The sequence below is a fragment of the Heloderma suspectum genome, chromosome 1, assembly GCF_057233095.1.
Source record: "Heloderma suspectum isolate Gila_16-S chromosome 1, 16-S_ref, whole genome shotgun sequence".
Classification (NCBI taxonomy): Eukaryota; Metazoa; Chordata; class Lepidosauria; order Squamata; family Helodermatidae; genus Heloderma; species Heloderma suspectum.
The window spans coordinates 214,326,776-214,352,220 of NC_139458.1; the positions used below are offsets into that span (position 1 = coordinate 214,326,776).

The 25,445-nt window shown below is 45.2% G+C and overlaps 1 protein-coding gene across 5 annotated transcripts in view; it reads right to left on the bottom strand.

Moving 5' to 3' along the window:
* Window positions 1-23,193, bottom strand: part of PLEKHM3 (pleckstrin homology domain containing M3) — a 107,344-nt gene extending 84,151 nt beyond the window's left edge. For 3 of the 5 annotated variants that reach the window (XR_014785595.1, XM_084818870.1, XM_084818893.1), the window contains exons 1-3: window positions 23,000-23,172; window positions 19,261-19,321; window positions 9,927-10,829 (exon numbers count right to left, since the gene is read on the bottom strand). Coding sequence is in view for 4 of the 5 variants with exons in the window: in XM_084818870.1 (XP_084674996.1) it covers window positions 9,927-10,527 (601 nt within the window). In the remaining variant the exon portion in view is untranslated. Of the gene's footprint in view, window positions 1-9,926; window positions 10,830-19,260; window positions 19,322-22,999 lie in introns of all 5 variants that reach the window. The other 2 variants (XM_084818879.1, XM_084818899.1) reach the window with 2 other exon arrangements.
* Between the last annotated feature and the right edge of the window lie 2,252 nt (window positions 23,194-25,445).

A 25,445-nucleotide genomic window follows, 5' to 3' on the forward strand; every position in this document is an offset into this window, starting at 1 on the left:
CATGGTGGGATTTACTTCTGAGTAAACATACACGGGATTGCACTAACCCTCATTCTTCTTGAACTGTGCCATGATTAGACCCATCTGGAAGTTAATTTTGACTATAACAACGAAATAGTGAGGTATCAGATCCCACCTAATCCAATAAATTAGAGGTGCAGAATCTCAATCCAGGCTGCCTGAGAGCTCAATCCAGTCCTCTGGGGGTCAAATACCCCCTTCCCCTCGCCCCAGTCCTCTTCCCCAAACCACCAGTCATTTAGTGGTTTCCCTATTTTTGCACAGTTCTCCCCATTCTAAAAGGCTGAAATGCCTCTCCTGAGGCTTAGTCACTGGCAGCGAGAGCTTTCCGCTAAAACAGGCCAGCGTTTTGGCCCTGCACCCCTTCTGCCCTTGGCCCCACCCTTTCACCTTCAGCCTCATCCATCACTGCAGTGTGGACCCGGAGAGCTACTCTGAAATGGAATCCAGCCCTCGGGCTGAAAGACATTCCCCATCTCTATTATAAATGCTCTCTTTGACGACTTGCAAAATATTGTAATATGGCAGAAAATTCAGATTTAGAATGGTTCCAAGTTTTCTGACGGCAGCGAAAAAGTCTGTGGTGCTTTCTTGGAAAAAGGAACGCACACAAATTGGTGATATGGTTCCATAGGGTTCAGGACACAGCTATAATGATTAAGACTGACTTATTAGGAGTACATTCATGGGTATAGGGCAACTGAAAACTGCTTAACAGTAAGATACTTGAAACATTTAGGAATGATATGCTTCAGGTTGTCAATCCATATCCTTTGTTTACTGCGATTTAAAAGTACAGTCTACCTATGTGTATACCCTATCTGTTTGTAGCTGCTGGCTTGCTCATTAAAAAAAACTGAAAACAAAACTTGCTTCTTTTAAAGGGAAAAGAAAATTAGTTTTCTAATTAGAGCCTGCAGGTCGCACAGATGTGCCTCAGATGCAACACATGAATGATATACTGCTTGCCCTGAGTGGAATTAGCTGCAGAAAGATTTAGGTCTTCAACACACCAATGCCAATTGCTTAACTCTCACTGACTTCAGATTGCGGCCTACAGCTCTATCCTTAAACCATGTTTACTTGGATGTAAATATCACTGACGTCAATCAGATTTACTTCCATGTACACATGCAGAAAAAAAGCTGTACCCCCTAGTAAAATATCAGTTGTGTCTCACAGGGGCCTGCATACTATGTATGGGTTGCTGGCTTTGAGCCCAATGGTGGTGGTCAAGCAAGGAGTCCAGGGCATTGCCTTGAGTCAGAAGCAACCATGTCACCATGTTTTGTTTTTTTTACTTTTCTTTTGGGGTAACTTTTTAGCTAGTTCCCTTCCTTGCCTCCTGTCTCCATTCTCTTGCCTCCATCCATGTTTGTTATTTTCCTTGGCATAGTCAGGATCCTAGAAGCTCTGTTCTAAGACTATTTTAATTTCTATATTTGCAACCAAGCTGTTTTGGCTCCGGAGTCCCCTAACAACTGCGAGGCCTCAGTTCAGCCTCCCTATCCTCCTCCCCGTGAGTACCACAGATCCAACGAACTTTGGAATCATAGAACCATAGAATAGAAGGGTTGGAAGGAGCCTATAAGACCATCGAATCCAACCCCCTGCTCAATGCAGGAATCCAAGTCAAAGCATCCATGACAGATGGCTGTCCAGCCTTGTCTTGAACGCCTCCAGTGTGGGAGAGCCAATACCTCCCTAGGTAATTGGTTCCACTGTCGTACTGCTCTAACAGTCAGGACGTTTTTCCTGATGTACAGCCGGAATCTGGCTTCCTCTAACTTGAGCCCATTATTCCATGTCCTGCACTCTGGGATGATTGAAAAGAGATCCTGGCCTTCCTCTCTGTGACAGAGATGGAGCAGAATTAACAGGGCTGCACTCCACCTGTCCCTCTCTCGATAATGGCCATCCATCAGGGCAACCAAGACTGAATTGGTCCCGTAAGCAGGTTGAAATCCGGACTGGAATGGGGCTAGACCATTCCAATGTTTCCCACCTCCTAGCTGAGCAGAGCAGAGCAGAGGAAGCTGCTCTAGCTCATCTAGGGACTATAGAAGCAAGCAAGCTCCCAGAGAGTGAGTGATCAGAGCAAGCGGACAGGGAGAGCAAACAGAAATTGGCCAGGGAAGTTCAGCAGGGGAGGTCAAGGGGGAGGCCCCTAACTTTTTTTAAATTAAAACATTTTTTTAATTTATTGTTCTTGTAACACACACTTCCATACCAGTGGGACTCTGTTTTTAACCTCCACTGAGTAGAGGACCAGGCACAGGCTACTCTAGAACAATCAAAAAGCTAGACACAAAAAGGGAAAAGAGACTATGGAAGGGCAAGACTCTTCAGTGGTGGTGACCTGCAAGGTGTGTGCAATGTTTGTTTTCTTGCCTGAGAACAACATGGCCTATACGTGCAACAAGTGCAAGTTGATCACGCTGCTGGAAGAAAAAGTAAGAGGACTGGAGCGGCGACTGTTGACCCTCCAGGGAATAAGAGTGCTTGGACCGAGTGGTGGAACTACAGCAGCAAAGTGAAGAACAGAAGTTTGAAGAGCAACAGCATACTGAGGCAGAAGAGGGAAATGCTTAGGTGAGGAAAAATGCAGTAGAAGATACTCCTGGGAAAAGGGTGACATTTAGGAGCAGAAGAACCAGAAGCCACGCTGCACCAGTGGAAGCAGTGGAGCTATGGAACTGTTTCCAGGTACTTGAGGATGAGCCTGGAGGACAGCCTGCAGAGGAAGAATTACAGGGGAACCTGCATGAGTGTGCACAAGAGGCTGAAGGTCAGTCAAGCAGAGGCACCCATTGGCAGTTCCTGGATAACGTGGTACTCAATGGTGCCTGAGAAGCTTGAGCCTTTCTCCTTGTTTTTAAGTTGTGAGCAAAAGCTAGGAGACCAGAGAATAGCCTGTGCTGCTGGGAGTTTACAAGAACCCATGACCAGCCAGGAAACAAGGTCCTTTGTGTTTCTCTTACTCTGAAATAAGGCAACTATAACTGCCTTGACTCCATTCCTTTGCCTCCTTCTTTTATTCCTCTAAATCTATCATTTCTTCCCCCATATGGCCCACCATATTTTATCAGCACTCAAGTTCTCCCTTGACATATAGCTCCCCAATCCCTTGCCCTTTTCTTAGCACCTCCTTCCACTCCTTATTTGATCAGCACTAACTTCCTTGTCTCCATCTTCTATCCTTGCTAGCCCTCTTAGAACTAGTACACTGGAGGCGGCATATTAACCAAGCTTGGGGGTGGGGCTCTTTCATAGTGTGTGTGTGTGTGTGTGCGTGTGTGTGTGTGAAAATAACACTGAGCACTCTTTGACTTTAATGTTTGAGTTATTTTTCCCCACTTCAGTGCATAAATCAACTGTGTGCACACCAGACCTCTGGTAAAGATCCCTGCATTCCCACAATCATCTTGACCTGGACACATGCAAATTCACATACACATGTGAACAAGGATGCAAGGTAACAGACGCTGTGACTGATAGAGTGGGGGGCACTTTGGCATTGTCTTGCATATCACATGTGGTGATGTAGGGGTGTGTGCTGGGGGAACGTCCCCATCGGTGTGAGTTCATTGGCTCCCTCCAGGTGTGGACATGATGTGAGTGGCACTGGTGACACAGTCCCTGGTTGGTGGGTACTACGGAAGTTTCCATGAACCCTGGGGGCGTGCCCGTCATTTTTTTAATTCTGTTTTTGCTGTGTGTTTTTCTCCTCCCCTGCTGAAACCACATCGGATATGGTGGCTGTTCCACCAGCACAGCAGTGCTGTATCCCCACCTCCCACACCAACGTAATGAGGGGATAAGGTTGCTTTATCCAAAGTGTATCTCACTTTATCTCACAAAAAAGGAGATTTAATTCAAATAAATTGTAGAGGGGGAAAGTAATTAAATTCAATCCAAAATTGGAGAAAGAAAAAAAAAACACAGAAGTGTTGATGAGACAAAAAGAGTATAAGAAGAAAACAATTTTATTTGCCTTCCATCTTTGGCCCTGACATTCATTAGGTTTTCTGTGCTAACTCAAAAGCCATTAATTTCTTTGAAAACCACACTAATCCCTTTGTAGTGCAGATAATGGGTACACATTCTACAGTCATCTTCCCTTTCTGCTAATCCAATAAGGGAAACAGCATGGCTACTGCAGACCCAACCGCAACTTCACTCTGTTGTTCTTATTTCCATCAAACACAGATGACACTTCAAGCTTCTCCCACATTTTATGCCACATCCATCACTGTTCCCCCCTCCCTTGAGCTTTCACAGAGGGCTGCTTGTCCTTTGTTGAATGAGAGGAAAGCTGTCTCCCCTCCCCATCTTTCACAGCCAGTCCTTCTCTCTGCCAGCCCTTCTCTCAAGCTCTTGTAAACTGGCTTCATCCGCTCCCACTTACAACTGGGACAAAGACAGTGTCGGGCTTGATTGAAATTCAGCTATGGATGGCATACTCTTCAGGTCTGAGCAGCAGTTGCTGACACAGAGAGGCTGAATCAAAGCTGCACCACTACCCCACTGTTGGTCAGCTAGCTCCCACTCTGGTTCCCTCCTGTCACCCCACCTGCCTGATGTACAAAAACTACATAATACCTTTCCACTGAGTGCTTTCTGTCCATCCTCAACAATGGAAACAACATTTCACTTTACTTTCCCCAAACACGGAAATTAAACTGAGCCAGAGCAAATCAGAGCCCATCACAGCAAATAGGGGATAATCACACTAAATAGCCCACATCTGGGGTGACCTTTTTTTTTTAACTGCAATTTCTTGAGAAGTAAGGACCAAAAGAAGAAAACAGCAGAGAAAACACCAGCTGGGAGCAGTGTAAGATTTCTCTATCTGCAGATTATATCCCTTTGCTTGTTGTATTATGCCTCATTACAGGCTTTTTTGGCGCACACTTTTTTTCAAAAACGGTTACTAAGAGAGGCTAACATCTCTCTCTCTCTCTCTCTTTTTGTGTTCAAGCAGCCTCCCCAGGTACTGGGAAGAGAAGAAATTAGAAAGTGGTCTAAGCAAAGCCTGGGCCCCATTTATCCTAGCCAACTACCATGTTGTATTTGTGTCCTTGCCTGCAAGCAATATAAGAATTGCCTTGCTGAGTCAGACCAAAGAGCAGTTTTCCATTTCCAACTCTGGCCAGCTGGATGCCTCAAGGAAATGTCTCAGTAATGTGTGGCAGCAACAGTGCTTCTCCATTCTTTTCACACACACCCCAGCATTGGATATACAAAGGTAGACTGCTGTTGAATATGGAGGTTTCATTTAACTATTCAGCTTAACAGTCATGGAAAGTCAGAGCCTTCATGAATTAGTCCAGCCCTCTGAGGTACTTGCCCCTCTAAAATCCCTGAATATTTACTTCATTCCAGACTCAGAAGTAGCCAAAGTCCCTGGCCAACCTATTGTTAGCCAAACAAGCAGTGCGATGTTCTACAAACTAAACACAGCACTGATGGCTCCTTGCAGGGGAGGGGCTGTAGCTCAGTGGTAAAACACATGTATTGCAGGCAGAAGGCTTAAGGCTCGATCCCCAGCGTCTCCAAGAAGGGCAGGAAAAACTCCTGCCTGAAACCCTGGGGAGCTTCTGCCAGCCAGCATCGACAACACCGGGCTAGTTAGACCAAGAGTCTGACTCGGTATGAGGCCGTTTCCTATGTTCCCAGGGTCTCCCACCCCCACCCCACCCCCTCACTTAGGAGCATAAAACAGACACACAGAAGCAGACATTGCAGAGTCACGGTCGCGGATCTAGTATTGCGACCTGCTAGGTAGTCAGACCCCCTTCATGGATCACTGTCTTGTTGTGGTGAAGGGGCTTGCGCAACTCAGTGAAGCCATAAGCTATGCCGAGCAGGGCCACCCAGGACGGACAGGTCATGGTGGAGAGTTCTGACAAAATGTGGTCCACTGGAGAAGGAAATGGCAACCCACTCCAGTATCCTTGCCAAGAAAGAATATGTGATATGTTCCCCATGGAACGTATCACAAGGCTAAAAGAGATGACGCCGGAAGATGAGCCCCTCAGGTCGGAAGGTGTCCAATGTGCTACTGGGGAAGAGCAGAGGGTATTTCCAAGTAGCGCCAGAAAGAGTGAAGCGGCTGGGCCAAAGCCGAAAGGACACTCAGCTGTGGATGTGTCTGGCGGTGAAAAGAAAATCCGACGCTGTAAAGAACAATATTGTTTAGGAACCTGGAATGTCAGATCAATGAATCAAGGTAAGCTGGAGGTGGTCAAACATGAGATGGCAAGATTGAACATCGACATCTTGGGAATCAGCGAACTAAAATGGACAGGCATGGGCGAATTTAATTCAGGTGACCATCATATCTACTACTGTGGGCAAGAATCCCTTAGAAGAAATGGAGTAGCACTCATAGTCAAGAAAAGGGTGGGAAAAGCAGTACTGGGGTACAATCTTAAAAACGACAGAATGATCTCAGTACGAATCCAAGGCAAACCATTCAACATCACAGTAATTCAAGTCTATGCCCCAACCACTGATGCCGAAGAAGCTGAGGTTGATCGGTTCTATGAAGACCTACAACACCTTCTAGAACTAACACCAAAAAAAGATGTCCTCTTCATCATAGGGGATTGGAATGCTAAAGTAGGAAGTCAAGAAATCACCGGGATAACAGGCAGGCATGGCCTTGGTGTACAAAATGAAGCAGGACAAAAGCTAATAGAGTTTTGCCAAGAGAACATGCTGATCATAGCAAACACTCTTTTCCAACAGCACAAGAGGCGACTCTACACATGGACGTCACCAGATGGTCAATATCGAAATCAGATGGATTATGTCCTTTGCAGCCAAAGATGGAGACGCTCCATACAGTCAGTAAAAACAAGACCTGGAGCTGACTGTGGCTCAGATCAGGAGCTGCTTCTTGCAAAATTTCGGCTTAAATTGAAGAACGTCGGGAAAACCACTAAACCGTTCAGGTATGACCTAAATCATATCCCTGATGAATATACAGTGGAGGTGAGGAATAGATTTCAGGGATTAGACCTGATAGACAGAGTGCCTGAGGAACTATGGACGGAGGTCCGTAACATTGTTCAGGAGGCAGCAACTCAATCCATCCCAAAGAAAAAGAAATGCAAGAAAGCCAAGTGGCTTTCTGATGCGGCTTTACAAGTGGCTGAGGAAAGAAGGGAAGCGAAAAGCAAGGGAGAAAGGGGAAGATATATCCAACTGAATGCAGAGTTCCAGAGAATAGCAAGGAGAGACCAGAAGGCTTTCTTAAATGAACAATGCAAAGAAATCGAGGAAAACAACAGAATGGGAAAGACTAGAGATCTCTTCAAGAAAATTGGAGATCTCAAGGGAACGTTTTGTGCAAAGACGGGCATGATAAAGGACAAAGAAGGCAGGGACCTCACAGAAGCAGATGAGATTAAGAAGAGGTGGGAAGAATACAGAGAAGAACTCTACAGGAAAGATCTTAATGTCCCTGATAGCCATGAGAGTGCGATCACTGAACTTGAGCCGGACATCCTCGAGGGTGAAGTCAAGTGGGCCTTAGGAAGCATTAGTAACAACAAAGCTAGCGGAGATGACAGTCTTCCAGCTGAGCTATTTAAAATCCTAAAAGGTGATGCTGTTAAAGTGCTGCACTCAATATGCCAACAAATTTGGAACACTCAACAATGGCCGCAAGACTGGAAAAGATCAGTTTACATTCCAATTCCAAAGAAGGGCAACGCCAAAGAGTGTTCAAACTACTGCACAATTGTGCTCATTTCACATGCCAGCAAGGTGATGCTTAAAATTCTACAACCTAGGCTTCAGCAGTATGCGAACCGAGATCTACAGGAAGTACAAGCTGGGTTTCGAAGAGGCAGAGGAACTAGAGATCAAATCACCAACATTCGCTAGATCATGGAGAAAGCAAGAGAATTCCAGAAAAACGTCTATTTCTGCTTCATTGACTACGCTAAAGCCTTTGATTGTGTGGATCACAACAAACTGTGGCAAATTCTTAAAGTGATGGGAATACCAGACCACCTTACCTGTCTCCTGAGAAACCTGTACGAGGGTCAAGAAGCAACAGTAAGAACCAGACATGGAACAACCGAGTGGTTCAAAATTGGGAAAGGAGTACGACAAGGCTGCATATTGTCACCCTGCTTATTTAACTTATATGCAGAGTACATCATGAGAAATGCCGGGTTGGATGAATCACAGGTCGGAATTAAGATTGCCGGGAGAATTATCAACAACCTCCGATATGCAGACGATACCACCCTAATGGCAGAAAGCGAAGAGGATCTCAAGAGCCTCTTGTTGAGGGTGAAAGAGGAGAGTGCAAAAGCTGGTTTGAAACTCAACATTAAAAAAACTAAGATCATGGCATCTGGCCCCATCACTTCCTGGCATATAGAAGGGGACGAAATGGAAGCAGTGACGGATTTTACTTTCTTGGGCTCCAAGATCACCGCAGACGGTGACTGTAGCCATGAAATTAAAAGACGCTTGCTCCTGGGGAGGAAAGCTATGGCAAACCTAGACAGCATAGTAAGAAGCAGAGACATCACCTTGCTGACAAAGGTCCGTCTAATCAAAGCTATGGTTTTCCCAGTAGTAACGTATGGCTGTGAGAGCTGGACTATAAGGAAGGCTGAGCGCCGAAGAATTGATGCTTTTGAACTGTGGTGCTGGAGAAGACTCTTATGAGTCCCCTGGACTGCAAGGAGGTCCAATCAGTCCATCCTAAAGGAAATCAACCCTGAGTGCTCATTGGAAGGACAGATACTGAAGCTGAAGCTCAAATATTTTGGCCACCTAATGCGAAGAGAAAACTCCCTGGAAAAGACCCTGATGCTGGGAAAGACTGAAGGCAAAAGGAGAAGGGGACGGCAGAGGATGAGATGGCTAGATAGCATCACCGATGCAATGAATATGAACTTGAGCACACTCCGGGAGAGAGCACAGGACAGGAAGGCCTGGCGTGCTATGGTCCATGGGGTCACGAAGAGTCGGACACGACTGAACGACTGAACAACAACAACAAGGTAGCCAGAATTGTACACACTTGGCCACTTCCCAGAATTGGAGGGTGAAAAGACAATAAATGAATAATACATAAATAAATCTGGCTGTGCTCTTTTTGCTATTCGTGGATGTGTGTGTGTTGACATAATGCACACACATGCACTAAGCATCATACAGGAGCAGCGGCTGCATTTGTACTGCAGTGCACATGGATGCACTATGAAAGCTTTGTGCTGTGATTGCAAATGCAGGCACTGTGCTGCTACATAAAGCAGGGGAACCTATGGCCCTCCAGATGTGCTGAACTACAGCTACCATCATCCCCAATAGTGGCCACTCTGTTTGGGGCTGATGGGAGGTGGAATCAAACAACATCTGGCGGGCCACAGGTTTCCCACCCCTGCCATACAGCATCTCTGAGGATCCAACGGCCAAGGGGCTGCACAGCCTGAGCACCCTGGGATTTAAAGTAACTACCTTTGTCCTGCTGGACAGAAATAGTTGGCTAGAGGGAGCTGAATTTAGACTCAGTGGAATTTAGTTCCCATTGCAACCAATGGGTCAAAAGTTGTCATGGCCAATTTCTGCCATTGTTTCAATGAGACCTATGTTCAACTAACTTAGAATTCACAACCATAACTCTTCCAAGTACATTGGCATTCTCCCCACTGCCTTTTTAAGGGTGGGAAACCAAGATTGGGAGATGGGCAACTTGCCTAAGACCACCTCCTGAATCCAGGGTGGAGCTGGGAACTGAAGCCTGGCTGGGCCCAGAGCTCTAAGCCCACCCTGGACTGCACTGCCTCGCCAAATCTGTCCTCTTCTTTCGAAAAGAGATGGAGACCCACCCAAAAAGAAAAGAAAGCCAGCTGTAGCAAAGCATCAGCTCTTACCAGTGTTCCCTTGAATGTCTTCCCCCTTTTGGAATCCAGCTGACATGAACGGCGGTCTAGAGCCCCGGCTGCCCTGAATAGACAGCAGCTGGGGAGCAGCACCACTTAAGATGGCACCCCAGTCTATGCGGTTGATATCGGAGCGTGACCGGTTATGGCCAGGCTTGAAAGTGGCAGTTTCCTCACTCTGCACTATAATATCATTCACAGAGCGGGGCCGATTCCTCCTCCTCTGGCAGATGTTAAAGATGTTGAACGTTGAGGCCTCCCTCTGTTCCACCCAGGAGAGGTTGTCTGGAACAGTCCCTCTTCGCACTCCAAGTGGTTCTTTGGCAGGAAATGCGGTCTGTGCTTTGGTTTCCGGGAGTCCATTTTTGCAGTGTTCCCAAGCAAGGCTGTTCTTCCCCAGAGAAGTCAGGTTCCTCAAGTCTCCACAGGCTGCAATCTTATTAAACACTTCACGGCCAACCAGTTCGGGAACTTCCTGAATCCCATATACCTCTGGTGGCTGCACATTCTCTAGCTTAGTATCAAAGGTGCTGAAGAAATCTTCAGTCACCTCCAAGGCTGGACTGATGTCATCAACTTCTAAGGCCTCCATTTTATCTGTAGTCAAAAGAGCTGAGACTTTGGAGGTATTTTGCCAAGACACAACATAAATTCCCAAGCACAGGAGAGGAAGCTGCCTCTGGAAAGATTCTGGAGATGCTTGAACCTGGAGATGACAGGATCAATACGATTAGTGTTGCCCCTGGCATCTGACTTCAGGAGTTGGGGTTGACTTCTATTTGTAAAAGTGCCAGTGGAGAATAATTTGTCTTCTTGTTCCCATTTCTAAAGGTTAAGCCTGGAAGGGAAGATGTTGGCTGTTCAAGAGAAATTGTCCACAGAATCTGGATCTTCCTGAAAAACATGGTACAACATGATTTTAGTGAGGCTGTTCTCCTACTGAAGGGCAGACACCCAGAGGTGAGTGGAACACCAGCAGATCAACACAGATTTACATGTCTTACTGCTAAAAGGCCTATAAACAGTCAAAGGGTAGGGGTTCTTAAAGTATGAGTCATAATTTCACTAAAACTTTGAAGTGGAAAAGTCAAGTTGCAAGTCCCCAAATCCTGTGGGCCCAATGACCTCAGGCTGCACTGAATAGCCTGGGACCAGAGTATCTGAAGGACTGTGAAAGCTGTGATAGCAGCACACTATGGATACATTTCTTTCACATGCTCATTGTACACCTATATTTTACTTTTACACACACACACACACACACACACACCCTCTACCTCTTTCTAGAAGGATTTCTTTTGTTCTGTGTACCTTGCATCTTTTCCTCCCCCTTTTAGATTTTCCTATTGCAACAATCCTCAACCATTCATTCTTTAAATTCTGAGCTTTAACCAGAATTCCCCTGCAATGTTCACTTTTTTCTCTCTACATCCACAAGGACTAGAAAGACAATGTTTTTGTTTTTTTAATTTAATTCCCCACACCTGATTTAACAACTTGAAAGCTTAAATCAGGTGTGGGGAACTTTTTTCCTGTTGAGGTCCCCATTACTTTGATGATCAAAACCTGTCTGAGTCCATATTCCAGCAATGGGTGTAGTCAAGAGCCAAAAGTGTGTGGATGTGATGCTGACATTTCTTGGGTGTACAACAACAAAATGTTTGCCTCCAGGCATTCCTTCCCCAACTTGTGCAAGGTTCCCTCCATCAGCTCTGGAGGTTGGGGGACAGAGCAGGACACAGTAAATAGTATCAATAACCCAGAGAAGGACCAGTAGGGGACATGGCTTGGGAAAAGTCAAGGGCTGTGTTTCCACGACAATGGAAGGAGAAGCTAATGGAAGAGTACCGGAATTTTTTAAAGGAATCAGCTTTGCTGTGCGCAGGGTTCCACAAGCAAATTCTCTGGACCAGTAAAAATCGCTTCACAGAACATGCTTCCTGGTGGGGGTGGGGGGTGGGAGTGAATGTCATCTGAAGGGCAGGGGCTGCTCAGCCAATAAAAGAGGCTTCCCCTCTCCCCTCCCCCTTTCCCCTGAAAGTCCAGATGCACCTGCATTTCAGGAGCAAGCCTCATTGAGCACAATGAGAGTTACTTCCGAGTAGACACAAATATGCTTGTGCTGGGAAAGAAACCAGACCCCATTTTAACGCACAGGACCTCACTGACCAAAATGGGAGTTACTTCTGAGGAAACACTAATGGGTTTGTTGTGGGAAAGAGAGCAGTAAACGCGAAGACAGACACCAGCCCCCATTGTGACTTGCAGGATATCTGTGAAGTACTTTCTTCCTAAGGCAATGAATCGGAGCCTCGAGATCACAATTAATTGCACTTAAGGAACTAGGCTTTGAATTGGGCTTTAAAATGTGCCATTTCAATTGAGGGAGAATCTTGGTAAGTTCTGATGTGAGCATTCAAAGGCAAGCCTCATTCAGCACAATGGGAGTTACTTCTGAGGAGACACTAATGGGTTTGTTGTGGGAAAGAGATGGAAACCTGCCCCCATTTTAACACACAGGATCTCTATAAGGAAGCTGTGAAGTAATTACTTCCTAAGCTAATAAACTGGAGCCTCGAGATCCTGCTTAAACGCACTTAAGGAACTGGGCTTTAAAATGTGCAGTGTCAATTGAGGGGCTTCTCTGTTATTTCTGTGGGCATTCAGAGGGCAAGCCTCATTCAGCACAATGGGAGGAAACACCCCTTGACTGGGGTCAGGGTGAAAGGCACATCCCTGGGTAGGGCTAGCATACCCGAGCTAAATGCGGGGGTTGGAGCACACAGCAACTATACTGGGGAGAACCCGACTTAAGGAAAAGAATTGGACTTTGAGCAGTCTCAGGAAATCTGGTTTTTCCCTGATAAGCTCCGGGGTGGCTGCTGGATGGCCACGATATCATGTATCCCGGACAACCTCAACACACAGCCGGCTCGGAGTTAATCGCTGATGGAGACACCCCCAAAGGTCTAGATTGAGGAACAAGAGGTGTATATTTGTGTCAAGGGCTCCTTGGAGGGCTCTCAGTCTAATCCAGTAGCCAAGTCCAGACGCAGACAAAGGGATTCTTTTCAAAGCTTTATTCTTCTTTTACAACTTAACAGCTCTACAGGTAGCAACTAGATCTGAGCAGCAGCATCCCTATGCCCTAAGTTAGAACAGTTAGTCCCCGTTTGAAGGGCAATTACTGGCAGACCCCTGAATATAAGGACTAGGGAGAATCCCTCCCCTTTTCCCTTGGATCCTCTAGGCGCAACCGTTCTTTGAGCGCGAACCATTTGGCGCCGCTCTCTGCGTCTGCGCCGCGCATCCCCCCCAGTCTGCTATCTGTGCTGAGTCACTCCCTGGACTGCTTTCTAAACTAGGAATGTGGGTGGGAGGAATCTCCGTCAGCTGTTGGTCCTGGGAAAAAAGGAGCGCGCTCCTCTCCCGAAGGAGTGACTGCTCTTCCTCAGCATCAGAACTACTCTGGGATTCTATGGGCTCAGTGTCCAACCTGACAATTTGGCCCACTGGCCACAGCTTTCTCACCCCTGGTTTAGACTGTCAGAGTTACATGAACAGTTATGAGGGAATGTATGGACTTTGCAGGAGAACACCACCCATGTACTCTAGAGACCCTCTTTTAACCCAGATGCAAATAGGTTCAGGTGAACCCAGTTTTGCACTACGGTCATACAAGTTTTTTGAACCCAGAGATACAAGTGTGAGGGATGTGAGGGCAGGGCATCAAGGGAGTCAAAGACTGATTCCTCTTCCATCAGAAGAAGAAAAATATTTGCATGGTCTGAGCCTCAAAAGCTCTGGAGAAGGGCCAAAAATCAATGGGGCAACACCATTGTTTCCCATTAGGCTTTTTGGTCCCAAGGACACACACTTCAGAGCTCTTAAGGGATACCTAAGCCTTAATAGCCCTCTCCTCTATTTTTCTTTTAGAATTGATTGCACTTCTTTTGTCTTAGTCACACTTGTTTCCGATGGCTTCTCGTGACCTCTCCATACCCTGCTCAGTACACACATATTTATCACTCAGCACTGTTAGTGACTATACACCCAAGAGCATTTTCAATATACCCAGTGTGTAATGTTTTAAAATTTGATATGTTGCCTCTGAAAGGGTTCATGGCCACTGAAAGGGTTTCAGTGCCAATGTGACAAATAATCTGTTTCCATCTCTTGATTCAGGCTAACTGTTGGACACAGTTTTCTAGTCAATAAATAACTCTTGTTCTTCAATCAAAAGAAACAACTAAAGCAATAGCATCTTAAATAGCCACACATTTTATCCACCTGCACAGCGATACTACAGTTTATTTTTATAGTTTAAGCAATCAAAAGCACTGGATAATTGAGTAGACTCTTAGCTGGCAGAGTCAATTTATGGCTCCTAGACAGCATCCGCGGCGCAGTAGGATGCCACACCTGTAGAAAGAGCGAAGAGCATGGACATGGAGGAGATCTGTAAGAGAAGTCGGAGAGGGAGAGAAAGAGGCATGCTAGTGGGAGGGGAGAAGCTGCAATACACAATATCCCATGAGCTCTCCACCCCTCTCCCCACTCAAAAGGTAAGTCAGGTAGACAGGATCAGAGGCCCATCTAACGACTTTTTGCATTTTAAATGGAGGAACAGGCGAAATTGCCCCCTCGTCCTGCCTAGCTCTTGCCAGCAGGGCATAGGATAGACAGAGGACTCTGAGCTTGGAGCCCTCTGTCTATTGGGGTGCAATCCTACGCATGTTTAGCCAAAAATAAATCCTACAACTTCCAGCATGCCCCAGACAACATGGCTAGCTGGAGGAAGCTGGGAGGTGCAGGACTTAGTCTGAAATAAATATGCATCAGATTGTGCCCTAAAAAGCTTTAAACTGGCTGGTACCCTTGCAGTACAATCCTATACATGTCTACATGGGTTCAATGGGATTAACTCCTAGGTGAGTGTGTATAGAACTGCAGGCTTTGTGCTCTTTTTGGGGGGGCTTGACAGTGTCTTGTTACAGAATTCTGCTCTGTTATTTTGCTGAATCATTAGTATGCATCCGAAGTTATTTTACAGCCAAGCAAACATATTTCAGTTGTAAATCACGAGGCTGTGATGGGAAGACATGACTCAGCATCATTACATAATAGCAGAATGCTTTCTACTGGCCAGTGGTAATAAAAAGCAATTCCCAGAACTGTGAGTAATTTTCTTTTTTCTAAGAAAGGATGCGGCTGACACATCCTCATTGTTTTTATTACACCTTCTAACAAAACATCTGTTTTGTTACGATGGGGAGAGAGACTGTACATCGCAAGGATCCCCTGGGGAATGCATCTGTGTGTGTTCACGACACAAAAACACATTGTTTCCTCTTATGGCAGGGGTGGGGAACCTCTTTCAGCCCAAGGGCCAAATTCAACTTCAGAGAAGCTCTCAGGGGCCACATTCCGGGGGGGGGGGGTGGAATACAAAAAATACAGCCGCACAAAAGCCAGAAAACCACCAAATGATCAGTTGTTGGCTGAAGGGTAGCGGGGGGGAGGTTTTGCCATCTGGGGAACCCTGGAGGGCTGAATTAGGTTTCCCACCCTGTCTTATGGGATCTCTGCCAATGGAAAGCTATTCATTGTCAGTGCTGGAAACAGGTTTTGCCCTCACAGTAGTGTTCTCAACTGCAGCGGCATCCTCTTTTCCATAAGCCACTGTGTGAACAGAATGCTGGACCAGACAGACCCATAGTCTGATCCAGCATGGCTCTTATGTTCACTTATGAGTATCAAAACAAAGGAGAGCACCTGGGGGCATGACTGGGCTGGGGGCTAAGCATATGCCCCTCCCACAGTGTTCCAAGTGTCTTGGCAAGGATAATTTTATCCCCCTTTGAACTAAGAAGCACATTGTAACCTGACCTGATTTTGTCCCACAGAACTTAACAGGAGCCACTGAAAGTCAAGTCTGCTCCCAGCTGCATGGCTCTATCCTGGATTCTGTTCTTGGTCGTTAAGCAGAGTGCACTGCCAAAAACATGACAGAAGCTTGGGAACTGGCATAAGATAGATGAGGAAAATTATCACCCAAGTTCCCAAACTCTTGTTGCCAATGTGCATTTCAGAGGTTCAGAATAAAGGTTGCCTTTAAAAGTTCTAGGGAAGGACAGTACAATGGTATCTTGCACCCCACTGTTCATTCACCCATCTTGTGGGGTTCAATTAGAGTCCTATGGGAAGGAAATACTACTTTTTCAAAAGCATGTCCCTAGCCCTCATTGCTGAAACACTTAAAGGAGCCTTCAATGGATAGGAGAGATGCCACTTTATTCAGCACAACAATTTCCCCTCATCATAGATTCCAGTTTATGCTCCCCTGAATTAACAAACCTATTTGCCCTCTCTTCCAATTTCTCACTATTTCAAATCTTTCCCAGTCCTTGTCAGCTCACAGATGAAGCATGTAAGAAACACATGAACGTCTGTTCCGCAATCCCAGCAACTGAAGCTAGAGTTCAGCTGGGTTTTATCTAAAGTAGCTCCAATGCATAGATGGGGTAAACCAGATATTCAGCTCAGCTCCATGGAGACAGTAAACCTGCGCTTAATTAAACCAATGAGGAATGGCCCAAGCAAAGAGGATCCCAAGGAAATCTATCAGGGTGATTTGCTAAGCTAGTTATCTAAAGACCATGTCATCCATCATTCTCCGCAGTGATTTGTATCTGTTAATGATAATTCATAGAACAGCAGCATTTTAGACCACCCTGTCTCCCCACACAGACACGACTTAAAATGCAGAAATGGAAAAAGGAAGTAGAACTGTTAGCCCCACACAGTAATATCACCCCAAAGCTCTGGCACAACTGGTAAACAGTGCTCAGTATCAAGGTATCCCTTCTAACTTCCTGCCAAACTGTTGTGCATACAGCCGTATGGAAATCCTACCATGCTTCTTATCCAGCATTATCACCACTTAGCAAGGCAACAGATCTTTCTCCCTCCCTCCTGGGTGGAAACTGTCCTACTATGTAATTAGCAGTCTTCACTTTCCTGCTTGTTTCACAATGACTTCCAGTCTGAAATCTCACCAGCTGGCCTGGAGTTGCAGAAAGAAGTGGTTCAGTGCAAAGGCAGAATAAAGGCCAAACACTAACTCACCAAGGAAATCACGTTGTACAGTGACCTTTCCAAAGTGTTCTGTGTGACGTCACCCAGTCAGTGCATTTATGCAAATGGTTGAAGAAGGTATTGAACCTTTCTACAAACACAGCAATGAACTCAGATAAATTCTTGGAAACATCTGTCCTTCCTGAATTTAGTATTTACCAGAACTGATGTTGGCTTTTAAACAGCCTTCCCCATCCACCCTAAATGTGCCTGTTCTAAGTATCAGAAGCACCCCACCCAGCAGGAAACACCACCCAGGGGTGAATGAAGCCCTGTCAGAAAGGCTGTTGCTACAGCTGCAGACACATTGCTACCACAGTCATCATCACCACTATGAATTCAGAAATAGTTCATCACCTTGTTGAATCAAACTCTAAATGAATCTTAAGAGTGTGTCCAGACTGGCAGTTTATTGTGCACTTTGCTCAGGAAAAGCGCCCCAGGAGTAGAAAACAATCATACAGGCCGCACTAGGACAAATTTATAAAAAATAGTGGGATACTGCAAGCAAGCTGATGTGCTTGTGCACGTGGCTCAAGCGCTCCTGCTTGGCTCCTCCTGCCAATGAGAGCAGCTAAATAAGCCAGGGATGTTCCCAGGGCTTGGTTAGCGCGACATCCGAACCAGGAACTCTGGCTTGTCTCTCCCCCATCAACCCAGTCGTAAGCCAGGGTTTGTTCTTGGAAATTAACAACCCAAGCGTTTTGGAATGACAAAGAATATATAAAACAGGTAATGCACAAAGACAAGACAGCAGAGGATGTAAAGAGAAATGAAATTGTATCTAGAGAGCTTGTTTGGACACAGCCTTAGCCTGTAGTTGGCTTATGCCAGACTTACCCAACCTGGTGCCCTCCAGATGTTTTGGACTACAACTCCTATCAGCCCCAGCCAGCATGACCAATGGTCAAGGATTATAGGCTTTCTAGTTCAAAACATCTGGATGGCTTCAGGTTGAGGAAGACTTATCTTAGAGGCCAAAACAGAGATTCTCAAACTTTGACATGATGAGTCTGTGAGTAAAGAAACAAGCAGGCCAAGCTTCATAGAGCATCCTTCTAAGCATTCTTATAGAAGTTGTGTTAGAACTCCAGTCCTGCAGAGCCACAGAGATGACCAACAATGAACATTGTATGGAGATGTTTCCATGGCAGTCTCCAAGAAAGTGATGCAACACGCACCTCTGCTGGCAAGTGCAGAATCACCCAGGGCAGCATGATCTTGATAAAAAGAACAGCAAGTGCTGCTCCTATTCAGATGGGTGAAAAGCCCCTAAAACAAAAGGAAGACAAAGAAATGGTTTGGCTGGAAGGACCCAGCCTTCTTCCAGACCTAGTTGCAGGTAACCCGGAAGAAGGCATAAAGGGAGCCACAGTGACCCTTGGGAAAAAGCAAAGTCCTTTGGAAAAAGAGCATAATTGCCTGCAACAGATAATCAACACACTGGGGCGGGGAGACTCAAGCAGGGGAGGAGCCTTTGTTCCAGGATGATATCTGAACTACACTGATTAATACAGGCCTACAAAACTTGTGATGTGGCAAGCAAAGCACAGTTTACCAGCCGTGTATGGAGGCTGACCAGGGGATCAATACATCTACTGTTTCTCTCCCCTGCCCAGAACTGCAAGAATGGGGAGGTTGTCAAGCACAGGGCAGGCTGGTGGGCTTTGTTTGGCTAGGTGGGGCTCAAGTTTTGCAGGCCTGGGTTAGTGGACGCTAGGGAGCCCACTCAATAACCCATTTCCTGGCTTAAGCAAAAGGAAACACCCAGGACCTGAGCTGGAGTGGAAAGAACCTCATTCACTCCCCACCAAGCAAGTGCCTCCACTGCCCCCTGAATGCTCAGGGCTTATAGTTAGTCTTGAATGGAGAGGTAACAGCTGGTTTTTCCCCAGCAGGCTGCATGTTTCAGTCCCGGATAATCTGTCCCTGTTTCACTCTCAAACAGACTATGCACCTGATTAATGCAGAAATACATTGACCTTGGAATGAAATAGCCACCACCACACCAAAAGAAAACCTTGCATGTGTGTGCATTTTCTTCCTGCCATGGAGGCAACTCTGAAGCATCACCTCCGCTCAGCACAAACAAAAGCAAGTCATACAATAAAGGCAACAGACGTTGCTAGAGATGAGATCATTTAGCCAGAGGGAGGATGATCAGATGGCTGTGAACAACCATACTCACATTTTTAACCATTTCAGTTGGTTGGTTCCTGCAGTGTAACTGAACCAGGAAGGAAGAGAGGCTGTGGGGTGAAAGACTTGTGTTATATTTTATAGACTTGTGTGACAGAATATGAGGCAGCACAAACTAATAAACCAGGTCATTTCAGAAGATGCAGCAGCACTGCCTTTTGGCTGATAGAGGCGTGCCAATGCATGTTTGGGCAGAAGTACCCCTCATTGTGTTCAGTGGGGCTTTAGTCCCCACCTAAGGATAATTCACAGTAATATTGTAGCCCAAATATTGCAAATATTATTTTTATTTAACACCACAATTTATAAACAGTTCTATATCTAAAAAAAGATTACCAAATGGTAAACAATAAAGGGGGAAAATCAAAATACAGAATAAAAATAATTAAAATCAAGTTATACCAATAAAACCATGGCTGGTCATTCAGGAAAAGCTTGTTTAAATAAAAATGTCTTTAGGAGATGCCAAAAACAAAACAACATTGGCGCCTGCCTGACATCAACCAGCAGGGAATTCCACTGAGAGCAAGACTGTACACTAAAAGCTCTACTCTGAGTGGACCCTAAATGGACTTCAGGTCCATGTGGAACTGTTGCAGAACTGTTGCAGAACTGGCTGCTACAGAACCACCAGGCGCACCTCATCTGATGACCTCAGCGACTGGGCAGGCTAACAAGATAGAATGCGTTCTCTCAAATATCCTGGTCCCATTTGTTTAGGGCTTTATACACCAATAGCAAAACCTTAAATAGGCAGCCAGTGCAGTTCCCTCAGCAAAGGTGTTACATGCTGAAAAGGGGCAGCCCCCAACAACAGCCCAGACAGACTCCTGCATTCTGCACTAGCTGTAGTTTCCAGTGCAACCTTAAGGGCAGCCCCACATAGAATGTGCTGTAGTAATCCAGTCCTAAGGTTACTAGCACCTGTATCACTGTGGCCAGGTTATCCCTGTGCCAGAGATGCTGTAGCTGGTGTACCAGCTGAAGCTGGTAGAAGGCACTCTGAGCCTCTGGAATACCCACAGACTTTAGACCTGCTCTTTCAGAGGGAGTGCAACCCTATCCAGAACAGGTAATGAGCTTATCTCCTTGATGGACTCCAGAACCACTCACCCATAGGGCCTTCATCTTGCCAGAATTCAACTTCAGTTTATTGACCTTCATCCAAATCATCACTCAACCCAGACACCGATCTAGAACTTGCACAGCCCAGATGACACACAGTTCTATCTCCCTGTGACATCAGCATATTGATGTCGCTTTCCTCCAAATCCACTAATGACCATTCCCAGTGGCTTCCTATAGATGTTAAACAACATTGGGGACAAGATGGTACCCTGTGGAAACCCAGAGCTCAATTGCCAAGGAGCCAAAGAGTCAAGGGATATTAACCCAATGTTACTCTCTGATATTGACCCTGCAGGTAGGACAAGAACCACTGTAACACCGTGTCCCCAGTGCCCAACCCACAAAGCCAGTCCAGCAGGATACCATGGCTGATGGTATCAAAAGCCAATGAAAGCATGAACAGGGTCATACTCCCCCTGTCCCGCTCTCAATAAAAGTAATCCATCAGGGTGAACAGGCTTGATTCAGTCCCATAACCAGGCCAGATTGAAACAGGTCTAGACAATCGGTATCCTCCAAAAGTGCCTGCAGTTGTCCCGCCACTACCCTCTGATGTACCTTCCCCAATAAAGAGGTATTCCCAAGTCGGTGATAGTTCTCAAATATCATTCAGTCCAGAGTGGATTTCTTCAGGAGTGGCTGCACTACTGTCTCCTTAAGGGCAGCAGGCATGGCCACTTCACAGACACATTTACCACACTCTGGACCCACCTAGTGATTCCCACCCCTACCCCTGCCAGCTAGCTCTTATTAGTCAAGAAGGGAAAGGGTCAAGAGGGCACGTGGTCAGCTGCATTGCTCCCAGAACCCTGTCCACGTCATCAAGTCACAACTGAAACTGATCCCACAAAATTGGGCGGATGGTGCCAGCATAAATTTTTAGCTGACCAGATCCCCACAAGGATTATTCCAGCCCCAATTTTCAGACCAGTTTTAAAGTTGAATATGCAGCATTTAAGTTGTCCGTTTTTTGATACAGTGGCCATGTGCAGCTGAGGAGAGAGGAAAACTCTCCTAATTGAATCCAATCCAGGACATTTGAATCCTTCACTACGATTGACCTGGATTATGCCCCCACCTGCATCCTAGAGCTGAACAGGACAACTCTGAAACAGAGCACAGCACTGACATATTCTAGTGCAGCCTTGTAAATAAATTTACAACAGTTACAAAGTGCTTAATCCTATGCGTGTTTAGACAGAAAAAAGTCCTACAACTCCCAGCATGCCCCTGCCAGCCATACTGGGCGTTGTAGGACTTTTTTCTGTCTAAACATGGATAGGATTGAGCCATAACTCACAAACAAGCCTGCCTGCCAACTCAGACTCAGCCCAATCTTTGAAGGTGTTCTATCCTGACTACCTTAGACAGCTCACTTTCTATCTAGGCAATATCAGTCTACAATTATGAAATTTGAATACTGTTTATATACTTTATATTGTAGCATTCTGGCAATGAGTTTTATATTTTATTGTTATTGTGAAATAATTTGTGGTAGTGAAAACTAATAGGAACTGAGTAACTAACAACAGAAACCTATGCATGTCTATTCAGAAGTCCCACCGAGTTCAATGGGGCTTACCTGCAGGCATGTGGGTTTAGGATTGCAACTTAAATTGGATTAGAAATAGGATAAATGCCAATCCTGAACACATTTGCTCATGAGTAAGTCTTATTAAAGAATTTGATTGACTCACAAATATATTAGAACTGCAGTCCTAAACACTTGTTTTTCTGAAACCACACATAATTGTCCATCTCTACATAGCTATACATTAAATTGTGGGCATATATACAGGCATCACTAGGGCTGATTGCAATAAATGGAATTGTTCTTAACACTTTGTATTCTGCAGTTAAAATATGTGTGTTCTGAATGAAATCTGTATCTCAGAGAGATCTGAATTCAAATCCCCACTCCACCACTAAGCTCATTGGGTGATCTTGGGCCACTCACTATCTTTTAGCCTAACATACTTCACAGGGTTGTTGTGAGGATAAAAACAGAAGAGGGAAGGATAGGAGAATCCTGTACACCACTCTGAGATGCTCAGAGGGAGGGTGGGATAAAAAAATTAAAGAGAAAAAAGAACATACACGAGCCATAAAGTCAGCTAGTATAATAAAGATCAAATATAGTTTATTTATTTTATCCTTTTCAACATAAAAGCTGCCTACATAGCTTTGTGTTTCTCCTACTGTTGTCATGGTTCTTTTGCTAAAGAGGAGCAGGTAGAACTACTGCCATAACAAGATGACCTTATCTTGCATAATTTATATTAGACACACACTGATTTAGGCACAAGAACATGAAGAATAAACAGCTCTACTTTATAGAAGGGTTTATCAGAGACGGGACGTGTATGTACAGGCGTGTCGAAACAAAACAATACAAAAAATAGGGCAAAGAGAGTAACTGGATACAGGTGTAGGGACGATACACAAATATAGATATTTACAGTTTCCATAACTGTAGACACCTCAGGCACATCGAAGGAGATTTTTTGCATTCGGCTGTAGCATCCTCAGACATGCCTTTATATTTAGAGCACGTACATTCATTCGCAAATGAAGAGGTTAAAAATACAGGGAACGTTTACCTGGCTCACAGGAGCTCCACGCACGCACAATGTTTCGCGTTTATTCTCCCACGGGGGATCTTTCCTTTGGTCTTTCCGCAGTGACCGGCAATACACCCCGGCGGCATTATTCAGCCGTCTCTTGCTTCTCTGTTTACAATCTGCCCCAGTTCTCATCTCAAATTCCTCCCTGCAGGAGCCGGGAAACGGAAACCGGCAAGAAGGTTCCGGTCTGCAGTCTCTCGGTGTGCATTGGCTGGTAACAGAGGCCCTCGAGTGACGAGAACTAGATTTCAACACTCTGGAGTTTTGAAAAGGAAGTTAAACGCAGGTTCCCAGCCCTACACACCCGCGCGCACGCACACGCAGCCGGCTTGTCTTTTCTAGGACGTTCGGATACGTTGCACTCGTATATTTCTACCGTTCTGCAACCAAATGCAATTTTAAAAATAAAACAAGAGCCTCGTAACTTTAGTACAAGCTATAGTAAAGCTTAGAATTAAGGCTGCAACACTTAACTGGGAGTAAGTTCCATTGGATGCACCAGCTGAGTAGACATATACAGGATTGCGCTACATTTGGAGAGCAATCCTATGCATATTTTGACAGACAAAAGCCCTACAACCCCCAGCATGCCCCAGCCAGTCAACAGGCATAGGATTGTACCCTTAGCCCTTGATATTTGTGAATATTACAAAATGTATGGTTGTTTTTCTGTTAATAGGCTACTGCGGTTATCCTCTGCCTGGTTTGATATCAGCCTAAACGTATGCAAAGGTACAGTGGTGGAGTAAGGGGCTGGCAATTTAATGCATTGGATAAAGGGCACTCGTTCTCCAGATTTAAAACAAGTGTCGTGGAATCCTCAAAAGAAGAATAGAAATTACAGCTTTGTGAACTACAAAACCTTCTCAAAGAACTACACTTCTCCAAAAAAGTGCAGGAGAGGGGGAGCCATGACAATAGAACCAAACTTAAGTTGCATTTGGCATACAGACTTGTCATAAAGTATAGGCCTCACTCTAATCCTTGGAGTCTAAGGCCTGGAAAACCTATTCCTACGCATGCATGCCAAGATGTGACTGCTGGTTCTTCTCTCTCTTTATTTCCTGATGGCGCTCCTGTGCCATTGGCAGTTCAGAATAGGCACAGGGATGACTTCAAGAGGTAAAGCCTCTTTACCACTCACCCTTACCAGTTTATTCCACATGATAGGCTTCACATATTGATTTTGTGCCTGTCATGCAGGTAATCCTGCCACTGTGATCCATGACCTGGTAACCTCCAGACAACACTACTGTAATGTGCACTATGTGGGGCTGCCCTTGAAGCTGGTTTGGAAGCTACAGCTAGCACAGAATACTGTTGAATGGAATGCTTTGCCACGCACATATAACACCAGTGCTGAAAGAGCCCTGCTGCCTGACAATTTGCCAAGTTCAAGGTATTATTATTGACATTAAAGCCCAGAACAACTAGGACCAGTTACCCTGAAAGATCACCTTCCCCTATATAGACCCATTCAACCACTACAGTCTTCAGAGGAGGACTTGTTGTCTGTAGCATATCCTACTCTGTTGGTATCCTCCATCTGTTGGTAACATGGCAATGGGCTTTCCCTGTGGTGTCGCTCACCCTTCAGAAAGACCTCTCTGATATGGTGATCACGTGCACTCGATGTTTATTTAAAATTCTATCTGTTTACTTGTCTGTGTTTGTAATGCTTATTTTAAACCTGGAGGATGGCTTTTCCCATGGAACTTTGTAATTTATAATACCGTTGTGTTTTATAGTACTTAATTGTTTCAGAATTTATTGTAAGCTGCTTTGAGAAATGGTATATAAATATCTGAAAGTAAATACATGCAGACCTAGGGGTGGGGGGGAAAGGTTGACTATCACTGTATCAGCTCAGTAACTTCAGGTACATTTCTTACAGACCTTTGAAATGAAATAGATAGAAACAGGTTTGGTGAGGCATCCTTAGAGCTACAGTGCATTTATTATTATGTGCAGCATCCAAGATAGATAGATAGATAGATAGATAGATAGATAGATAGATATTGCAGAGCACTGGCTGCAGGAAGTAGATGGCCACTTATCAATCACCCCAACAAAGGGACAAAAGACACCAGTTTGCATATCCTACACTATATGTATAAATGCAAATGTAGAAATAATTATTTTAATTTAGAAGTACAGTACATTTCACCATAGTGTGGAAGACTTTGATCAGATGACCTGTGTACCTTGTTCAGACTGCTGTCCAGGTGTTGCTGATGGGCATTTCAAGGCCCAATTCTTGCTTCTGATGGTTCTTTATCTTTACACCAGACTTGGATTGAACAGCCCTTCAAATATAAGGTATCTTCAAAATAGAGGACAGTCCACTATAAAAGAGGACACATGGCCACCCTAACTTGGATTCATTGACAATTGGAGCAGAGTATGTAGGGCGAACACTTCT